We start from the raw sequence: 23,039 nt of genomic DNA, 5'->3' as shown, positions 1-23,039 counted from the left end.
AGTAACAATTGACAGAGCACTCAAATTTGACAAACACATAGCCCAGACAATCAAAAAGGTGCACATCAAACTGTGCTCCAGATCCATCCCGTACCTTACCCAAACCTCCAAGCATGCCATAGCCAGACCACATCTACTATCCACCCTGTTATATGTCTCCCCAGTTCTTATAAACATAAGGAAAACTGACATGCACAAATTAGAGTCTTGCTACAATAAATTAGCCAGATTTACCACAAACCACACAAACGGATCACACCACTGAATAGCTCTCCAGCAACTAAACTGGCTCAAACTCCCCAAGCTCTTAACTCTCAATCAGCTTACCATTGCCCATACCATCATACACCAAACCAACAATTGTCCTGCCCTCAAAAACTTAGTTCAACCCTATTTCAACAACAGATACCTCCAGTCATCACATAAACTGTTACTTGAGGTTTCTAGAGCAAACACCAACTACAGAGATCCCCTGTTTTCCAAACAGATAGCTAAAACTTGGAACTCTGTACCCTATCATATACTTTACACAGCTAACCTTTCTGAATTCAAAATGCTCCTCAAAGATCACCTAACAAGCAGCTGGCTCTGCTCCTGTATCACACCAGGATTAAAAAACATGACACGGCCACACTCCTTCTCCCACTTGCTAACACTCTACTCTGGAAAATACACACATCTGAACAATGTCTTACTTTTCTTTTTTATGCTTCCTATATTGTATTAAAACAAATATCAATGTTTTTTCTATATCTAAATACACATATACCCTTACTAATTTTTTTGTCTTACTTCAGTAATTATGTGACTCAGTGTACTGTACACCACTTACTTTTACTGTATATTTCATGCTACTATTGTACTCCATAAGATTTTTTGTATCTGTGCTGTTCAGTTTATAAATGTTGTAATGAGGAGCTTTTCTCCCTGGGCCTCCGCTGAAAACAGGGCTTTGGCCAGGTCGGACACTCCCGGTAAACAAATATAAATAAGTAAATAAATAAATAAGACCATTTAGCATACTGTAGGTTTACTGCCTGTCGTACATGCTGTTGTCTGTCTGCAGCTGGGGGAAAGACAACAAAAAGACAGGAATTATGGGCTTTATAATGATATTTCTGCATCATGCTAACATACAGCATAACCTAGATACTAGCTTACAACTAGGATGTGAGTCAGTTTTGGGGTAGTATGAGGAGTGCCCCTTTATTCTTAGCCACAGCAGAAATATCCATGTTGGTACTATCTGGTAAAGCTGAGAGAAGAGACTGTTTGGCCTGGTAGATCTCTAAGAAGAGGCCAGTATTTCTGTAAATTAAAATGTGCCTTGATAACAGCCATTACTGTATATGAAGTAGTAATATTTATGAAAAAGTAATTAACACACTCTGTTAATCCATGCTTCTTGTCTAAACTTTTTAAAGCTTTTGTTTGTCATCACAGCTGTTTTAATGTCACAAAACAGCTGATAGTGACTTCAGACCAGTGCAAAAGAGGTGTACAAAACCACTTTCAGTGGGTACCAATATTACAAGGAAATTTTGCTGAAAGCCACAGTGATAATGGAGTTTGTACTTTTCTCTACTATTATACGACTGTGGAACTGGTTTATATAGGTTTTGGGGAGTGCAGGGGGTGTCTTCCCACCTGGGGGTGAATATTCTTTTAGGTTCAATGAAAGTGGCTTTCATTATGTTTCATTCCACAGTAATGTCATTTGCTGAAATTTCCTTTGTCAAGTTGACATCAGTCTAAAGTAGTTTAGTCTCTTTATCAGGGATTTTCTGCACGCTAGGTCCTTAACTCTTAAAGATTACAAACAAAAGGATTGTATAGAACATATCAGAGGCATGCACATCCTGATTAAATCAGTTATTTTAGTTTTTCTAAACTTTATGAATGGGCCATACACCTTAGTGGACTGAATCCAGGTGCGGCATTTCTTAACCATTTTACAGTATTTTAAGTAGGAAAAAAATTTACTTATAGATAAGGACAGTTTCGTTTTTAGGTTGTCATTTCTGCCTAAATTTTGCAGCTATAAATACACATACTACCATTCAAAAGTCTTGCAGTACAGTAACTGGGAATGGATGTGTTAAGAGTTTAAAATTAAGATGTGCATATGTTTTAACTGGCATTACAGTTTGAAAAACATTAGTGTGAGGAATGATGCTTTGTCTTGTATGTGTGTGACTGTGAAGACTTACCGAATTAACCCTTTGTTGTCTGTGTTGTACTTGGCATGTATTGAAGTGTGGTCTCAGAATGTGCTGTTCTTGTTCCTAATATTTGATATTTCACCATCAGAGAGGAGACAATAACAACAGTTGTGAAGAGTCCAAGGGTGAAAAGAAGAGTTATTTCAAGTATGTCTCCATCTCGACCTTCGTCAGGAATGTCACCATCTCGTCCATCTTCAGGGATGTTGTTTTCTCGGCCTTCCTCAGGCATGTCTCCTTCACGAGCAAGATCTAGCATGTCTCCTTCTCGTTTACATTCTGGCATGGCTCCATCTCGACCATGGTCTGGAATGTCACTATCACGTGCACCGCGGTTGGAGACATCAACACCAGAACAGTATTTAGACATAAAGATTAAACAGACTGCAGGTAGATCAGCCCATGAAATTAAGAAGCCAGCAATCCCTGAACTTTTCATAACAGAGCCAGAAGAAGAAATGGCAGCTGCACCTAGAAGAGCTGCTGTGGAAGTCAGAATGGATGAAAGTAAACCTCAGTGGATTGAAGTTGAAGAGACCATAGAATATAAGGTGAAAAAATCCCCAAAACCTCCAAGAAAAAGAGGAACCTCTCCTTCAAAGGTGGAGACAGATCAAAGAGGGACAACAGTGTTTACTGTACATGGTCCAAAAGCTAAACGTTCTGCAGAGGATGACCCAAATTTCAATAATTCCAATAATAAGATAGTTGAGCAGGCATCTTATTTGCCAGAAGATAGCCTCAGAGACTTAACTAGTGAGCCATTGCTATATGGGTCATCAGAAGAAGGCCTTTTATTAAGTAATAACTGTCTTAGTTCTCAGTGTCTTTCTGAGCAAAGTGGGCCCATGTTAATTGGTGAACAAAGAGTTAAAGGAAAAGACTGTGAGACAGAAACATCCAGTTTCAGTGACAAGAGGGGAGCAGCTTCTCCATGTAGTGTGCATATTGGAGAAACATTGGTGTTCAGCTTTGTGTCTCCTGGTGGCAGTGATCTTGCCCAACAAACTAACACAAAGCTGGACTCAGATAGTGCACATTCACCTTTGGAAGCTGATGAAGAGGCAGTCATTGTTGAAGAGCCAAAAGAAACAGATGATGATGATGATGATGATGATGATGATGATGATGATGATGAAAACATTACTGGCAGAGACACCAAAATATTGACCCACAATGGCAAAATACTAGCATTTGAAGATCTTGAAGACTATGTTCCAGAACGGGGAGAAACCTACAAATGTGAGAATCCTCAGGGCAGTTCAGACACCCCTTGTGAAATATCAGTCCTTCAGAAGGAGATCAATGAGGCAACAGTTGGCAGACCTGTCTTGCTTAATGTAGGAAGGCCTATTTCAAAATCAAAACAAAGCTTCCTTGATAAATTTAAGCATCACTTTTCTGGAGGACTTTTTATGTCATCATCAAGGGCTGGTGGAACACAGTCAATGGGTGCATCAAAAGTTCTGTTTAATTTTGGTGGAATGCGCTCTAGTGTACCATTATCCCCAGTGCAGAAGCCTACTTTTGAGGTGAAGCCTTCATTCTGCACTGAAGTTCAGCTTTCAGCAGACAGTGGGCAACCAAGCTTTAAAACCGAAGTTTCTACAAGAACACAGAGTTATGAAACAGTAGGTGAAACAGTTACTATACATATTAGCAAGACAGACCCACCTCAAAAGTTGAATAGGAGCAAATGCAGTCATTTTGAGAAGTAACAGCTGTTGCCCAGACTTCTCTGCATATCAGTAGATTCCTGCTTAGTATCCGAATATGTCCAAATGAAAATTCAATGTAGTAAATGATAAATGGCTTATCAGTCTTAAAGGGAACATTTTATAAACCCTGCTCAAACAGAAAATAACTTATAAGTGTGAAAAATATCATTCCATAAAGTAACAATTGTAAGCATCACATGATGCCCTGTAGTGACATGGAAAAATCTAGAAGCAAGAAAAATGACATGTAAATATATTTAAGAAGTGAACCTAACCTGTGATTCACAAAACACTGATAGTAACATATAAGTTCACGAGTAAGAATAGTTATGATTATTAACTTGCAAGTGACTGCTCAAAGAACTGACAGTGCACAAAATGATATACATTGTGTTCATCGGTGTAATCTTTGCTGTTTTGATCCCAAGTGTGTTATCATTTGATACAATGCATGGCAATGACAGGGTTGCTATTACTATCTTTAATATTGTGGCTGAAGATGTCATTTACAGATGAAGCAATAATAATAAGTTAAATACAGTTACCCGTAGTTACAAGATACAGTTTTTTTTATCTGTAATCAAACTAGACACACAATACAAAATGTTTTGCTTGTGAATCCTGAATACAAAATTGATATGTTTTGTTTCATGTAACCTTGTTTTAATTGAACTGATGAAATGCATTTTTAGAAATTTATAACAGACAAATAAGAATATGTATGTAGTTAACAACTTTACTTACATTGAAAGCTGAAGGTGAAAGTGGCATTCAAAATTATGACAAGCAACAATTATGCAAGTTATTTTTCTAGTTTTGTTTGTGGAAAAGGGTTTTCTACAGGCTTTGTAAACAGATTCACAATATGTTAACAGAACATTGCACAGAAGTTTGTTTTGAACTGAGCAATGTAAATAGGCTACTTTCTAGGAAACTGTGATGTAGCCAAAGCTTAAAACAGTGGATTCAGTCCTCGTATGTATAAGCATCTGAAGACCTATGTGCTGTAAGCAATATAAAGTCGAATACTTTTAATATTTTGTGATACACTATACTACACTTTAAATAACTACACTATTATAAAATATATCAATCACCACCTTGTTATAGTAATGTGGTGTATCTTTTTACCTATTTGATTTCATCAAATATTTTCAGTGACTTACCGTGAATGTCAAGGTATTCCTTAAGCCTTCTACCTGCTCAGTAATGGCATCCTGTGCAGCACAGTAGGTGCCATTTATACAAAGCAGGTGATTCTTTTTCAAAGGTACTGGGCTTTAACTGTGACATCCAATGAAGAAGTAATAACTTCTTTGCAGGAAGTGATGTCACAGCCGGCATCAGGAATATTTTTACTTTAATGTTAGTTTACAAACAGAAAAATACAGATTAGACAAGATATGTAATTTAAAAAAGTTATATTAAGAAAACTTCAAAGGTCGGTACAATGGTATACAAAAAGCAGGTGTTGGTGACACCGGCTTTGTACATTTTCTTTGAAATAAACCAGAGAGAAAAATTACACTGTTGATGAGATGATTGTCTGCCAGACCAAAGCTTTTTGTAGCTTAATACTGTTATGATAAATTTTATTGTAGCAGCTAAGGAAGTTAGAATACTTCCGGACTGTTTCAGTGTCGTTGCATTTTTTTCCTTTATTTTCACATTTTTTCCTTTAGTTGTTAAATATGATAATTAGAGTTGTATGTTACTAACACTACATACTACTGCATGTAGTATATGTTTTTTTTTCAACAGGCATCAGAATGCACTGGTGTCCTCTTATGGAATTAGCTCAATATTGGATGGTTCTACATTGTCATTGATACAGACAAATTATTTTATTAATATGCTTTAAGAAAAGGGAACATCTGTTTTCTTCCCCTTTTAATTTATAGTTCGGTTATTATTATGTTCACAGTTATTCAGCTATATAGTGTAAATATAAGCTTTAAAGAAGAATGTCCATTCTAAGGCTGGTTATGGCACTAATTTTGCAATCATTTCCCGTCTGCTGATCACAGTGTAACTTATGAGTTCTATGTTAAATTATTTATTAACGTGTGAGGTTTACTTTATTTAGAATGAAAACAAAATCTGTGATCAATTCTGTGACAAATGCACAAATTTTGTAATTCCAGCATGCCAAAGAGGATGTAAAGTCTCAGAGCAGAAACTTCAGTTTGACCTATTAATAAAAGTCTTGCAACTACTGACTTGCTTTGTGGTTACATTTTTGAGTTGCTTTCTGTAGTACAAATAAAAAGCGTGGTGTGTGCATACTTAACACTTTGGAGGTAGAAGCAGAAATGCTGCTAGTGCCGATATTTAAATTCAGAATATGAGAAGACTTAACAAAGAAAGACATTACATAGCGTTCTGAAGCTGTCTTTTACTGGCAGTATGGATTTTTGTCTCTTATTGTACAGCAGTCACCAGAAGCTAAAGTAGATTTGTAGAAGAGATAATGCCACCAGACACAATTTCACATAAACTGTGTAGTTACATACTGGCAAAGCGTATTAAAGCTGTTGTGACTGACATTACTAAAGGTATATACAGCCATTAGTTTCACTCATCAGAATCCAGATATATGTCCACTTATCAGTGCTTCTATAGCCATGTACTAGGAACAGGCCCTCACTAAAATGAAAAAAAAATGTAAGTAACATTATAAACATTGTGAAAGTAGAAATGTTGAATATATTTACTTGGCAGTAGTCAAGGCAAAGGAACACTCAGAAGGAAAACATTCACATTAACAATGCTGAATATATATTCTGTTTACAAAACAACTTGAGATAAGGTGTATGCAGAATCTGATATCATAGATAACACTGAACATATTTACTAAGGTGTTTAAATTAATCTGATTATTCAAACATTGGTGGTCCAGATCTAGCTCAGAGGGATGTATGTTAGTTGACAAACAGCTAGTTAGCCAAAATTAAAATAGTGGCCAAAAACAATGTATCTAATGAATAGCCCTTAGCTTTCCCCTTCTTCCCTAAGGTGGGGTGACCTCAGAGTTATTTAAGTACTGTGGGGCAGTGTTGCACTGGCTGCAACCACCCTTATTTGGGGCATGGAAGCCGTACCCTTTCACAGAAGAAACCAACTTGGTTTTTTTGATTCAGCCATGTTATTTCATCTGCTGTTCTTTTTCTGTTGAGTGTCTGAATGTACAGTTACAGACTCTACCTGTGAACTTTGACACAACCAGTGACACTCTACAGCAGATCCCTGCCAGTTCAGCAAAGTTTTTATTTTTTTAAAGTATTTTCATAGGGTAAAGCTCATCACATGATTAATGTAAAGAAGGGGCTGATATTCAACATTACATGACCGACGAAGCAGCCTAAGCTGTGTGGGTCCTACCTACTGCCACCAGGCTTAAGGACACCCATCATGCATTCTAGATGTCATGAGCTCAAGAGGAGCTCCTATAAAAAGACCTTGGAGCTTTCCTGATGATGAAGTGTGTTCCTTTGATAAGCTTCATGGAACTGTTGGCCTGCTAGCAATACTTCAAAGCTGGGCATGGAACTGTTGGCCTGCTAGCAATAGTTCAAAGCTGGGTAGATAACTCTTATGTTTAGGTAAACCTTCCACAAATTTAATTTTCTAAGTAAACATGTGATGTTATGTAGTCCAATCTCGCCTACATTCTTACCCGTGGGTTCGGAGCCGAATGTCGGCTCCGACTCGGTCAACTTTTGTAGCTCGAAGTCTTTCTATTGGCTGGGCTAAAATGGTATCCCATGCTGCACTGCCCTGTATCCCCAGATCTCATTTGCTGCTCGTGTAGCTCGGATGTGGTCTCGCTCTTGGCTGTGGCTAAGTACCCTTTTTCTTCCTTATCAGAGAAAAGTTGCAAACAAAAAGCTATTTTAATAGCTATTGCATGTTCTTGTCTTGTTTTGTGAAAATATTGTGTTCTTTTTTCTGTGGTATCCCACTAGCTGTTTCCAATGGGCTAGGCCCGTTTTCAGTTAAAGGACCTAGTCTGTCCCCTTGCTTTCCTTGTGTCTTTTAAGTTTACCGGAACTAAGTACCGTTTAAATTAGAGGTATTAGTCCTTTCTCCCTAGTGTTTTTTGTCTAAGGATCGTTTAACTTAGAGATCTTGTGGTTTTTGTGTATTGTAGTTTTTTCCCGCCTTGTGACTGTTTGACCGTTGGTCCTTTTATTCAGTGTTTGATTGTCTAGGTGCTTTAATTTTGTTGGTTAACTATGTCCAAAGATACTAAGGAGCACAAGCCCTCGGGCTTCAAGAAGTGCTGTAGGTGCAGTTACAAAATGTCCATTACCGATGGACACTCCATCTGTGTATATTGTCTGGGAGCGATTCATCTCCAGGAGTCGTGCAGCCTCTGTCATGTTTTTAGTCTGAGAGTTCTTCAGGAAAGGAAGAATAAATTGATTTTGAAGGGACTTCTGAAACCCTCCTTCTCGGAGGGTCTGGAGAGTGCTTCCAGCTCTAAGGCTAAGTCTTCTAAATCAAAAAAGTGATCTCCGGCTCCATCAGTCTCCTCGGAGCCACTGGAGAATATAGCAAAGTCTGCTTCGACATCCTCGGCTCCATTGTCTTTGGGGCCGCAGGAAGTGTCATTTGTTACGGAACCTACATCAGCTCCAATTTTCTTGGAACCTGTTCAGAACTGATCGCCTAGTGTTAGGCCATTATCCCCTCCTCGCAGGTCCCCTTCGGAGAGGAGGTCTCGATCTCCTTTTCTATCTTCTAAATCCTCCAGGACCTTATCAGAAGTGGACATTGATAGAGTGGTGCAGAGACTCCTTCAGTCACCGGTTCTGGCAGAATTGTTCTCAGCTCCGACCCAGTCGGCTCCGGAGCCGATCCCTCAACCTGCTTCGATACTTCCTCCTCCGAGCACACCTCAGCTTTCGGAGCCAGAGTGCTCAGCTCCACGTGATGTCCCCTCCAGGCTTATTGGTGCTGACGTCAGCTTCAGGATTCTTCGGTCGGACCCATGGGAGAGGCTTCGGGACACCTCTAGGCTCCTAGTCTTCCCCTCGGTGCTTCGGCACGGGGAAGTTTAACTCCTGTCATGGCTTCGGAGGCTGGTTGTTCTTCGGACTCGGGGGGGGGGACCAGCCTTCGAGTTCATGCGGAGCGCGCTGGCCAGGTTGTCAGCGGCATCATGCGGGTCGGTCATTCTGTCCGCTACTACACCGGTGCAGGTCTCTGATCGCCTTCTATCTCTAGACAGCGGACCCCCAAGGCGTCAGGGTACCCCCATGAGTGGACCCCACATTTCTCAGGGCCCCTCAGAGTTTTTGCCTGAGGCGCCACCCAGAAATAAGACATGCAAGAGGAAGCACATAGATTCCTAGGATGAGTCTCTCACATCAGACACTGGCCTCGAGGAATCGGAAGGGTCCCCCAAGTCATCCTCTGATAATGTTTCTTTCTCTGACATCCTAGAGATTTTGAAGCAGAGAGGTGACTGGCCATCCAAAGCCCCCTCTGAGGAGGAGTCGGTCTTCCTGAAGACCTTTGGTGCTCAATCCTCCACCTCCTGGGTATCTCCACCCTTTGACGAGCTTCTGGATTTGGTTTGTCGAAGGGTGTGGGAAACCCCTGACTCTGTGGAACCAGTCCCCAGGAGACCCAATAAATTTTTGTCTGCTCCTCCTGATAAGGAATTTCTGTCCAAGGGAGTCCCTGTGGATGCCACGGTGGTGGCAGCTGCCACTCAGAAGGAATTAGCCGAGACTTCTTCCACCGTCCATCCCCCTAACAAGGAGTCTGGGACCATGGACTGGTACGGGAAGCCTACCTTTTCTTCAGTGACCTTTACCTTACGGTCACTGAATTATTTATCACACTTTACACAGCTCCAGAGAGATCTCCTCAAGGAGCTTGGAGATACTCTCACGGGTAATGTTTCTGAGGCGGTGGCTCAGACGGTCAATGCTCAGTTGTCTACCTGCAGTTCCATTGCAAACTCCTCCATGAGGCTAATCTCCTATGCAGCCAAAGGAGCGAGTAGGGCATCAAGTTCAGGAGTTGCTCCTAGGAGGCAGGCCTGGATGCGCCTTTGTCATTTCGCGGAGGTCTTCAAGTCTTCATTCACAGATGCCCCTTTTGATGGTTCCTCTTTGTTCGGAACCAAGGTGAAAGACACTCTCGCCAGGTGCGAGCTGGAGGGAAAAACTCTGTCTGCCATAGGAGTCAGTTTTTCCCTTCCCTCTAGGCCTTATCCCAAGGCCCAGAGGGTTGGAAAAATGTGGTTCAAAAAATCACTGAGGTGTTTTCCCCGGTGCACAAGGTGAGCCCCCCTCCAGAGGCAGGGGAGGAGGTGGTTATTCAGGGAGATGCCACCCTAGGAGCAGAGGAGGCCCCTGCAACTCGGGAGACCGCGATTCATTTCGTGGTTCTCCCTACTGCTGCTCCTGATGGGAGGCCCGACTGTGCGTTTCCGGAGCCAGTCGGGAGTTGAATCTCATTATACCCGGAGGCCTGGCAAGACATCACCCAGGAACAATGGGTTCTAGGAATAAATTCCGGAGGATATGTCATTCCGTTCTTGTCATATCCCCCTCCAATCAAAAAAATCCCAGATGTTCCACCCAGTCAAAGGGATTACGCAGCTTCAGAAGTTTTAAAGCTGCTAGAAAAAGGAGCCATCCAACATGCCCCCTCAGACCAGATCGGATTAGGGAGTTACTCCAGATTCTTTTTGGTGCAGAAAAGGACAGGGGACCTGAGACCCATATTGGATCTCAGTCAATTGAACACCCATGTGCAAAAGTCCAAGTTCCGAATGGTCACATTGCAGTCTGTTCTCCCATTGTTGGGAAAAGAAATGTGGATGTGCTTCATTGACCTCAAGGATGCTTACTACCACATAAAGATGGACAGGGCATCCAGAAGTCCCCTACGCTTCCAGCTGGGAGCCAGTCATTTTCAGTTTCGAGCCCTGCCTTTTGGTCTCACCACAGCCCCCAGGGTGTTTACCAAATGCATGGCAGTGGTGACTGCTCACCTGAGACGTAAGGGATTCCAAGTGTTTACATACCTGGATGACCAGCTCCTTACTGCCACCACCAGGCATCTACTACTTCAGACCAGGGACGCTACTATCAACCTATGTCAACAGTTGGGCATCACATTGAACTGGAAAAAATCTGCCTTGTTGCCCTCACAGCCTGTCACTTTTATAGGCGCCGAACTAGACACCTGCAGGCATTTATACCACAGGAAAGAATCAGAGTCCTACAACAACAAGTTCACGCCTTGCTCCCTCTGGGAAGAGCGAAGGCAAGATGGGTCCTCCAACTGTTGGGGACAATGGCCGCTATGATTATGTTGGTCCCTCTGGCAAGGTTACATATGAAGCTCCTTCAGTGGCTACTCTTTGCCCAGTGGTCTCTTCAACATCTTCCACTTTCTCATCCTATTCTCCTCACAGACAGGTACAAACAAGATCTCAGTTGGTGGCTTTGCACCAGCAACCTGAATGCGGGAAATCCCTTCGTTCCTGCGTCCCCGGTTGCCACAGTGACCATGGATGCCTCCCAGATGGGGTGGGGGGGATTATCTAGGCAGGACAGTCCAAGGCACGTGGCAAGAGCATGAAATGCATCTGCATATCAGTGTCCTGGAGATGAGAGCAGTGCTATTAGCATTGCAAGCACTCCAGAGTTTTCTTCCTCTCTGGACTATTGCAATCCACTCAGACAGTATGTCAGTGGTGTGGTATCTGAACAAGCAGGGAGGAATAAATGAAAGAAATACAACTGGAAATCCACCTGGACAACGTGACTTTTGGCACAGGAGACCCAATTCTGTTTTCCAAAAAGGAAACAAACAACTGAACAGATTTTCTGAAGTCTTTTGTTCTGTGCAAATAAAAATGTAATTGTCTGTGCACACCCAATTGATGAAATTTGAATTCTGCCTTGTTTGAGAACTGGGGAAAAAACACTGGCAATTCAATAGATTGGTTAAGGTTACTGACTGACGCCACTTTGGGAAGAAAAGAGGGGTTCGGTCTGAGAGAAACCCTGTCCTTATGAAAAATCAAATAAGGGGGTTTGATTGATAAAGCTTGAAGCTGCGAAGGGAGCCTCTGGGTTATGAATCTGTCCCTCCAGCATGTTCTATTTATTTCTGTGCTGAGGTTCAAGTCCCTCGAGCGCGTGGCTCTAAGGGATTTAGATTTACTGAGGTGGAACATGTCCATTAATTCTGGGTTGGACATAGCTTTATATGTCAGGCATAGATTGCCTCGAAGTAGGCGGTATGCAACTGAGTAGAGCTGGAGTTTTTTTAACCGAGCAGCATATGGCATCTGTTTGAGTCCCTTGATCCTCCTGGTGAGGTACTTTTGGGGTCTTTCTAATTGCTGCAGGTGTCAGGTAAGGTACATCCCAAAGGGGGCATTGTATTCTATGATGGGCCTGATGAGGGATGAATAAAGGGGCACGATTACCTCTCTTGATCTAGATGTGAATCCTTTCATAATGAGGTGGGCTATGTAGAAGGTCTTTCTAACCACTTTGGCAATGTGGTTGTCAAAGGAGAGATTGCTATCAACTTGGGCCCCCAGATCTCTAATTACTTTCTCTGTACTTAATGGGTTACTACCTATGTGGTAATTTGTGGGCACATTGTTTTTGCCAAAGGGTAAGTAAAAAAAAAAAATGTCTTCTCCTGTTTCTATTTCTATGCACAGGTATTTTTGCTGAGGAGAAAATCCCTAAGGAACTATGAAACTAAGTTCACTTTTTATTGTTCGCAGTTCCTCTTCAGAAAAGAAAAGAAAAAGGGTTTCACTTTCTGACTGAAATTTAGTCAGAAAGCAAGAACTGTAGGGTGAATGTGGTGTTTCAGGATTTTTTACTGAACCTGAAGATATTGATTCTGAGGAAGTATTTGTCCAGAATTCCTTCTCAAAGACTGTTTTTTTTTCTGAAACTAAAATGCAAGAGTTTTTTTTTTTGTGAGATCATAATGAAATTGCGGTTTGCTTCACCAATTTAGTACATTTTGTTACAGATGGCTATTCCTCTGTCTGCAACTCTTCCTCCTGCTTTATCTGCTCTAGAGAATGTTTTCTCACAGTGTGCAATTTATCTGATGGACAGCTTCCTGTCTTCAGGAAGTCTGATGAAAACAGAGAAGTCTCAACAAACGGATAAGTCGAACCACACGTATCTTAACGCTTGACTTTATTGCAAACAAAAAACAGCGTTTTCGCTACCCTTCTCAGGAAGCTTCTTCAGAGATAGATAAAAAAGCGCGAGACAGCGCTTTTAAATAACAAGTAGATGCACGTGAGCGTGCTACATTAATTAGACAAATGCATAGGTCATAATAAAATAAAATAAAATCAAACATGTATAACATGTAAATAAAATGCATTAAATGTCATGCTTCCATATAATGTTTTTATAACACAGGAATAAAAGATTAAAAGTTTTAAAAAATTCTTTACTAATGTTTACCTTAGGTTTAAACTAAGCATAAGTTTAACCAACTAAGCTAAACCAACAGTATGTCAGTGACAAGCTGCTAGCAAAAAATGTCACTGGAAGTACTAAGTACTAAATAAGGCATATGAAAGGACAAGATATACTTTCAAAAGGCATTTACATACCTATTATAAATACATCGCCAAGAATGGTAAACAAAACATTACAGTTACCATTCATACATATAAGAAAATACTTAGTTCGAGAGATGTAGAAATTGAGCAGGTATTTAAAATAATATAATGGAACCAATAAACAATACAATACAATTGGTCCAGCTCTAGTAACTCATCTCAAATAAGCTTTCAATTTAAGAAAGGGTGTGATGTTACAACTCTCATTTAACCCTGGGGGACTGAAGGCATTCAATTTGAGCTGCCATAATAATTCACGTACCTCCAGGTTCAAAGAAAGTGGGCCCCCTCTAAAAGATTCAGACAGGTGGTCAACACCCATAAAAACAAACGAATGGCCTGGAAAGAGACCAACATGTTTGGCCAAAGCGTTCTCAGTGTTCCCTGTTCTAATAGCATACTGGTGCTGATATATTCTGTCCTTAAACCTTCTATCCGTTTTACCGATATAGAAGGCAGGACAGCACACACAGTATGCTATATATATAATGGATTTTGTATTACAATCAATTCTATGATGAATGTAATATTTGTTTTTACAATTTGTAACTGCACAGCAACTACCTGTTCTAATATACATACAATATTTACAAAAACCACACGTAAAAGAACCCTTAGTTCTAAGTGTGGAAATAGTTCCTGTGCTAGCCTGTAACAAATCTTTAATGTTTTGGTCACGTCTAAAAACAATATGTGGCTTTGCCCCTAGTTTTTCAAATAGGCTGCTGTTATTAGAAATAACTGCCCAATTCTTAAAAAGAATGTCTGTAATGCTCCCTGAATCAAGGTTATATGTTGTAATAAAACTACATTGAGTACTACTCAAGGGATCAACAACTGTACTGGACGGACTAATGACTTCCTTTTCAATATCTGCCGAACTTTCACTAAGGGCACCTAGATTTAGCATAAGTAAAGGTTTGTAAAAACCTTTTCTTCTCTTATGGCTAACTTCACCTATCAAGTCATCCACCAAAGGGTATGAATAACCTCTATTTAGGAATAAAAATCTCAAATACTCACATTCACTGACAAAGTCTTCCCACTCACTACACATGCGGGCAGCTCTTACAAGCTGTCCTTTTACAATAGCTCTTTTTTGGCGCATTGGGTGGGAGCTGGAAAAATGAAGAAAGGAATTAATATAGGTGTCCTTTCTATAGATGACTGAATTAAACAAATTATTTTGGACATTTTTTACTAATTTAACATCCAAATAACTTATAACCTCTGTATTGAAATTATAAGTAAATTTCAGGAAAGGGGTAGTGCTGTTCAAGAAGGCTACAAACTTGTCCGCTTCAATGGAATTCCCTTTAAACAGGAGGAATATATCATCCAAGAAACGGGTGTAATAGGAAATTTTACTAGACCATTCCTCACTACATAGCACAAACTTCCTTTCCCAAAAGGCCATAACTAAATTGGCTACTGCACACAAGGGAGCCCATGGCCACCCCTTGTTTTTGTATATAGATCTCATTGTCAAAAACAAAAAAATTGGATGTTAAAATAATGTCCAAAATTTCTGTAATGTTATCTATTTCATTAGGTGAGGCTCCCAATTCTATAAGGAGCAATTCAATCCATTCACAGGCCTCCAAATGAGGAATAGATGTATATAAGTCAGCAACATCTATTGTTAAAAAGTTATTCTCACCAATTTCACCAAAATTATTAATGTCCATAAGAAAGGACCAAGAATCTTTACAGATTGTTGGTATTTGTTCAACATATTTTTTAAGTAACAGGTCCACATATTTGGAACAAGGGTAGGTAACCGATGCACGCCCATCTATAAGAGCCCTCATAGGGGGGTCCCCAAGGTTTTTATGAACCTTGGGGATCCCAAACATCACTGGAGTTCTAGGATATAGGATGTCGATGTACTTAAAAATGTCTTCATTAATTCTGCCATTAATATATAGGTCACGTAAATAACCTCTAATTCTTTTTATGCTGGTATTCATCTCGTTGGTAGAAGATTTGTTGTAAGATGCAGAATGTAAGACCTTCAACATTCTTTCAGTATAATCAGCCTTTTCAAATATTACCAGACCACCCCCTTTGTCTGGTTTTATAACTCTAACGTCAGCCCGGCATAAAGTCCGTAAAGCTGAAAGTTGTTCTTTAGTAATGTTAAATTTATTAACATTGTTGGGGTTAGATTTACCTGAACCGACAATGTGCCTGATGTCTAATTCGCACATATGTTCGAATATTTTGAGTGTCACATTCAAGGGGGGATTGAAAACACTGGAAAGTTTCAACCTATTATCAGGAAGGAAATCTGTGCCATTAAAAAGGAGTTTTAAGTTCAATTTTCTGATGTAGCATTTAAGGTCCAGAAGAACTTTTGCTACATCACATCTCCTCGAAGGTACAAATGTATTCCCTAATGCCAGTAATTCTACCAACTCTGGTTCTAACTGCAAACCAGAAAAGTTGTATATTGAAAAATCACCTTTCTTGTTTGAAATAATCCTAGGATGGACTGGGAATACATCACTTATATCATTACCAACTAATTCCAGTTCCTGTTCCCCTTGTACTGTTTCTGCTTCTGTTTGTTCTTTGTCCCTAAAAAATTACCTTGTTCATTAGGGTTGTTCACATTATGTTCAGTTGAGGGGCCAGGGTTATCCAAATTTGAATTTGCTCCTGTGTTAAACCTCTTATTTACATTCCTATTACTCCTTCTAAGAGGTTGCTCTACCCGTGTATTCGACGGTGCATTTGAACAGGTCCCCTCTCCTTCAAAATCGTCTTCAAGACACTGCTCTAAACCAACATTACTGTTAGAGGTTGATTTAATTTTCAAGTTAGGAAAAACATTTCCTTTTGAATAGGAAAGTCTGTCCCTGTACAGCTTTTTGGATTTATTAACTTTCAGTTTAACCAAGAAGGTATCGATGCTAGCAAAAATACGTGAATAGTCGAATTTTATTTGACTAAACGCTATATCATTTTGATTTCAGCATCAAGTAAACAGATTTCATCAATAAGGTTTTTTACCATGCCATCATAATGCTTCACTAATAATTCCAGCAACTGTATTCCCTGAGCCTGAAACAAATTCCTTAAATCAAGTATAAATGCACCAGTATTTATAATGCTAGCAGGAGAAAAGTTAGATCTCAACCCTTTAGGGATGATACCTTCAGATATGCATTGTCTAAAATAAGACACTTCTAATTGTAATTTACGTAGTTTAAGAGTTTTAGTGTCAAGAGTCTTTAATTTGTCAGTCAATGAGGCTGAAGGTTCAGCTCTAAAATCAGCATTCTGCACCGACGTAGAGTCATTAGTCACTTTATCGAAAAGGAAAAAGTCACCTGTATTATGTATCCAATCTGATACTGACCCCTCGCCAATAAGTGCGTCGTTCTGTACTGAAGAGCTGCCTCCCAATCGATGTTGCAAATCTGCTCGTACATTAGTACCATTTACATTATCAGGGCTCACTGTTCTCGTACCCTGCCCTAACGGAATTGAATCTTGAGTGCTCGAACAAGCTGAACCAGGTAACACTCGGTTAGAGTGTTCATTTATGTTGTTACTCCTGTGTCCACCATACGCCTCTTCTAATAAATGAAACCGGCTGTTTAGGGATTCAATTTTCTGCGTAAGCTGTACCAATAAGACTGAAACGTCAGTCATTTCGGCGGTTGGTTGACGGAACACCGCCGGAGTGGTAGGGCTCTCCATAAGTTGTAAAAAACCACAAACTGTTATAGAAACGAAAAGAACCACAAACTGATGAAAACAGAGAAGTCTCAACAAACGGATAAGTCCAACCACACGTATCTTAACGCTTGACTTTATTGCAAACAAAAAACAGCGTTTTCGCTACCCTTCTCAGGAAGCTTCTTCAGAGATAGATAAAAAAGCGCGAGACAGCGCTTTTAAATAACAAGTAGATGCACGTGAGCGTGCTACATTAATTAGACAAATGCATAGGTCATAATAAAATAAAATAAAATCAAACATGTATAACATGTAAATAAAATGCATTAAATGTCATGCTTCCATATAATGTTTTTATAACACAGGAATAAAAGATTAAAAGTTTTAAAAAATTCTTTACTAATGTTTACCTTAGGTTTAAACTAAGCAAGTCTTCAGGAAGTCTGATATGTTATACAGGGTGCCACAGACTCACAAATGCTTGTTTTCCAACATTAAAGCAGACCCTGCAGTGATTTCCCTACCCAAAACTGCTTCTACTAAACAAATTGTTAATACTAATCCCACTCTGTCTGACAAGGATGGTGAAGCTTTTGCCTGGTTTGGGAAGAAAATTTATTCTGCTGCTATGTTAGCATTCAGAATTTTAAACTGCCTAGCTCTTAAAATTGTTACTTCTGTCTTTGGAGAACACACTGATCTGAAGTAGTTTACTTCATTTGGTCTTCAACCTGTGGTTTCGGCTCCATATCGGATCTGACATGGCTGCATTTTCCAACTATGGATCCGAGCTCCAAGATTCTCCCCTTACCCATAACACCCCCCTGTCTCCATTATCCCTTCAGATCTTGTTTGCCGCCATCGTGGTTACAAGTGTGGTTCCGAGCTCCAGTGTAGTAGGTCGCATAAGTGTTTGTAAAACTTTATTTTTCTGTCCTATTTTCTTCTTTATATCTTTTCTTTCCTCCCTGCATCTGCGTTGGACAAAAAAAAAAAAGCTTTCTTCTCTTTCTCTTATTTTCTCTATAGAGCATGGGTGTTTGGGCCTGGTACGGGGATGGCAGAAACCCCTAAAGCAGGCTTTAGAAAATGCACAGAGTGTGGCCATAAGCTATGTCCAGTGGATGGCCACACTCTGTGGTAGTTTGACTGGGTACAGACCACCTTAAGTCCCCCTGTCCTATTTGCACTGGCTTCAACCCCAGAGCACTTAAGGACAGGCGGGACAAGCTTATCCTTAAAGGTCTGCTTCCCTTTTCAGGGACTACAGTTCCTTCTTCCCCCATGGGGACAGCAGCGGCTGCTGCATCTTCTTCCTCTTCCCCGGCCTCTGGGACTCAGGAGAAACATATGACACGGTCCCAAGAAAGTTGATTTGGGCATTCCTTTGATAGTTTAAAGTCTCAGAAACACTGGTAGATTTAGTGCCGGCTATTTACCAGGATCCAAAAACACAAGTATGAACAGTTTTTGGACTTAGAGATGTGTTTCTGGTGGGTGTTGGTGTGCTTCAAGATTCAGCTCTTAGTCCACTGCTGTTTATAATGGTAATGAACTACATTAGCAAACAGTTTGAGGGGCCAGATTAACAAAGCTGCTGTATGCAGATAATGTGACACTACAGGCAGACTCTAAACAAGAACTTCAGGAAGTGATAAGGGAATGGAATAGAAAAATGAAGGCACACTGGATGAAACTGACTACAGATAAGACATTTATAATGGCAGCAAAAGGAGGAATCAGAAGAAGGTGAACACTGAAACAGACAATAAAATAGTTGAAAAGGTTAACAGCTTAAAGTTTTTTTGAGGGATGGTTGAAGGGAAGGGAAGCCCGAATGAGGAAGTCAAAGCAAGAATCAAAGACATGCAGCCAACTGGCACAGTGTCAGGGGTACTGTGTGATGGAAGAGTGTGAAAGAAGCTGAAAAGCAAGTTGTACAAAACAGTGGTGATACCAGTATTACTGTATGTTTCAGAGGCTTGGGCAATAAAGGCAGAGCAGTTGAGGAATCTAGAGGTGATGGAGATGAAGTGTTTAAGACAGGTGGTAGGATGTGCACTGTGAGACATAAAGAAACGAGGACATCAGAGCAGAAACTCACATAGCTCCAGTTTCAGAGAGGGTAAAGAAGAATATATTTTTCTGTGATTTGGGCACATGTGCATGAAAGCAGAAGAGTAATTGATGAAGAAGATTTGGGACAAACAGGACGAATACCAGAGGAAATGAGAGTGACCACCAAAGAGATGACTGGATTGTGTGAGAGAACAACAGTCTGGAATGACTGCTGAGATGGTAGGAGAGTGACATTAACTTGAGAGCAATGGCAATAATTGATGAGACATCACAACCCTAGTTAGAAAATGGGAAAAGGTGGTTGATGGTGATGATGGTAAAGATGGAGCAAAAAGATGCCTATCATCATATACCCACTGGCAAACATTTCGGATTTGTTTTTTAAGATTTTCTGTATCTGGCTGATATTATCAGTTCTTTGTCTTACCTATTGCATATCTTCTGCTTCAGCTGTATTTACAAAGTGTCTGGCTCCAGTATGTGCTTATTGTAGACTTCAAAGCATTCCGTTTTTCTTATCTGGGTGATCGTCTTATACTTGCAGACTCATTTTCCAGTTGTCAAAAGTCCTTAGAAAGTTTTCAGAATCTTCTAATCTGTTTTTTTTTATGTGAACGTAAAGAAATCTTCTCTCATTACAAATCAGAGAATTGGTTTCCTGGGATGTTGGATTCTGCCATGGGAGGAGCTTTTCTTTCTCCAGACAAAGTAGAGATGTTCATAAAGTTCTTTCTGAGTTTTTCCAGTCAGAATCCGTTATTTAACAGGGACTTTCTCAGGATTCTGTGGTATATGGTTTATATTATTCTTATGATTCCTCTGTCCAGTCACATGTGAAGCCTTCAGTGGTACTTAGGTCAGCTTGTGCTCAGCATTTTCACCCTTTATCCTTTCAGATCTCCATTTTGAGTTTTGTAAGGAGGGGGTTTCTGTTGTAGGTAGACCAGTTCTCTTGGAATCCAGGTTTCACATTCTCCTTTCTGCCTCCTCTTTAATCTGTTACAACAGATACTTCATACTTGGCCTTGGTGGGGGGGTGGTTTCAAAGGGGCTGAAAGTGCAAGGTATGTGAAACAAGCAAGGCAGACAAAAGCGCATAAATGTCAAAGATGTTGGCAGTAATAAATGCTTTGAAAGCCTTAAATTGTCTTTGGTTTCCAGGACCTCTGTAAGTTTTCACAGACATTACCACAGTAGTGTAGTATATAAACACAAAGGTGGATACCAGATCTTATCCCATTTGCAGACATGTTATGATAGCCTTGGAAGTAGTAACTCAGCTCAGTTTAACTCTTCAAACTTTATACATTTCATCAAAGCAAAATATTGTAGCATACAGGCTAAGCAGGACCAGGACAGACCCTCACCAATCATAACCCTGGGGTCTTCCCAGAATTGATCCAGCTGTGGGAAACACCTCAAGTAGATCTGTTTGCCTCCTCTCAAGACAGACAACTAAAGAGATTCTGCTCCAGAATTCCTTGCAAACTGGCTTAAAAGACAGATGCCTTCTCATCCCCATGGATGGGAATATCCCTATATGTTTTCCACCCTTTCAACTAATATCTAGGCTTTTTCTAAAGATCCAGAATGCTTCTCCAAATATTGTGATGGTGACCTTTCTTTTGAAACTGGCCAAGGGCAATTACCACAGACTTCCCTGCAGACTGGTTTTACTTACACAAGGCAGGGTTTACTTGATACATCCCATCCTGAAAACTCTTCAGTTGACTGCCTTAATGATATAATTTTGATACTTTTTAGGCACCTTTTTTCCAGGTTAAGGCAGCAGTTATTGAAGGATGCTAAAGAAGTGTTACTAATAAGTCATATATCTGTAAGTTAAAGAGATTTTCTAGTTGGTTGCATTCCAAGAACCAGGACCTTCTTAAGATCCATCTGCCTCTGGTTCTTGATTATACTGTCCTCTGGCCTTTCTTTCTCCTCTGTCAAGGTTCATTTGTCAGTTGTTTCTTATTGTTCATTGTTGGATCCCCCCTTTTCTAACATCTCAAGTCAAACAGTTTTTGAATTGGGTTTTGCATATCCATCAACCTATGAAGTGGGTGACTTGTCATGGGGATCTTAACTTGGTGCTTGAAAAGCTTAATCTTTTTCCATTTGAACCAATTCATCAAGCTGAAGTGAGGTTCTTAATACAGAAAACTACTTTATTGCTCTGACTTCAGCTAGGAGAGTATATGAGTTACACGCTGTTATGGTGAGTCAACCCTACCTCATTGTCCACCAAGACAGGGCTTATTTGAGAATTAATTCCTCCTTTATGTGTAGGCCTAAAGTGGTCTCAGAGTTTTCCTTGAGACAATCTATGTCTTTTTTCCTGATCCTAAAAAATAAGGGAGAAAAATATTATTCATACACTTTATGCCCATAGGCAGCTCAGATACCACATAGACAAATTTCTTTCCTTCAGGAAAGCTGATCATCTATTGGGCTCCTATGAAGGTATGCGGAAAGGACAACCAGTGTCAAAGCAGACTTATTTCTGCATGATTGTATCATGCTATTTCCTTTTTTTAGACTTCTTCCTTGGCTTTTTGGAAGGGTTGGACTCTAGAAATAGTTAAGAGGCAGCAGCTTGGTTCTCTGTACATACATTTACAAAACATTACAAACTGGTTTCCATTTCTAGGTCCAGAACGGACTTTGCTAGGACCATTTTTCCATGGCTCCTGGACTCTTAAATTTATTTTCTGTTCTCCCTTTAATTTTTAATCTCTGGTAATTTAATCATATAGCTTAAGCTACTGCACCAGTGATCTAATTTTGAACGTAGTAAGGTTGTGTAAGTAAACTTACCATATCAGTAGATGTTCTAATTGATCACTGTTACAGTAGCCATTTTTTGTATTGCCAATATGTGGCTGTATATACCTTTGTGTATACGTCTGCACTTGTGTTTCATTTTGTAGCATCTTTTCCTGTCTGAGGTATTGCTCCATTTTTGAGGCACGAAAGCTCTAAGTTTTTGGTAATCTAGCTGTCTTTTTAAAGGTGCTCCTTTCACATTCCTGATAGTTCTAGTGAATGAAAGGCACCCTTATGCTTTATAAAGCTGGCCAGTAGCAGGGGTTAGGACCCATATTGCATAGGCTACGGCAGCAGTGATCTATTAGAACATCTGTATGATGGCAAGTTTATTTACACAGCTATATTTTCACCTGTGCACTTTATTTAGCTCAGGGTTCACTGCACCTTGGAATAAGAATTCTCCCTTTGCAGTGACCCCCCCTCTTAAGCTCTTACTTAATAGTTTAACATCTTATAATGTAAGAATTATTTAGGAAAATATTAAACATAGGTGCAGTTTTAAATAACATCCTTTTCAAGGTTTTGGGTTTTACAGGAAACTTATGTCAAAAAGTGACATTTAGAGCTCATGTTCAAGTACAGCTTTGCACACTAGAGGGGAAAGTAACATTTGATGCAAGAAACAATGACTACAGAATCCATTGCATCCCTCTAATAAATCTTTTGAATTAGAAAAATAAAAGAATGCTGTTTCCAACAGGCAAAAGACTTCAAACACTTCAAAATAAAAATAAAAAATGAACACAAACTACGTAGAAGCTTGTCACTGCTTAATAAAATTAAAAGCTCTGAGCTCTGAAAAAAACGACTGAGCACTTTTGCCTTCTCATATAGCAGGCTTCTTCAGAGTCATTTGAGAAAACA

At 40.0% G+C, this 23,039-nt stretch overlaps 1 protein-coding gene across 1 annotated transcript in view; it reads left to right on the top strand.

Annotated features, from left to right (window-relative positions):
* LOC122797207 (titin homolog) overlaps window positions 1-6,156 on the top strand; it is a 329,727-nt gene extending 323,571 nt beyond the window's left edge. The window contains exon 11 of the mRNA XM_044066036.1: window positions 2,311-6,156. Within this exon, the coding sequence (XP_043921971.1) occupies window positions 2,311-3,940 (1,630 nt within the window). The 3' untranslated portion in view covers window positions 3,941-6,156. The remainder of the gene's footprint in view (window positions 1-2,310) is intronic.
* Window positions 6,157-23,039: the final 16,883 nt, after the last annotated feature.

Source organism: Protopterus annectens, chromosome 3.part0 (genome assembly GCF_019279795.1).
Source record: "Protopterus annectens isolate FY-2018-M chromosome 3.part0, PAN1.0, whole genome shotgun sequence".
Classification (NCBI taxonomy): Eukaryota; Metazoa; Chordata; order Ceratodontiformes; family Protopteridae; genus Protopterus; species Protopterus annectens.
Note: the sequence above shows the minus strand (reverse complement) of the source record. Positions and strands in the feature narration are given on the sequence as shown.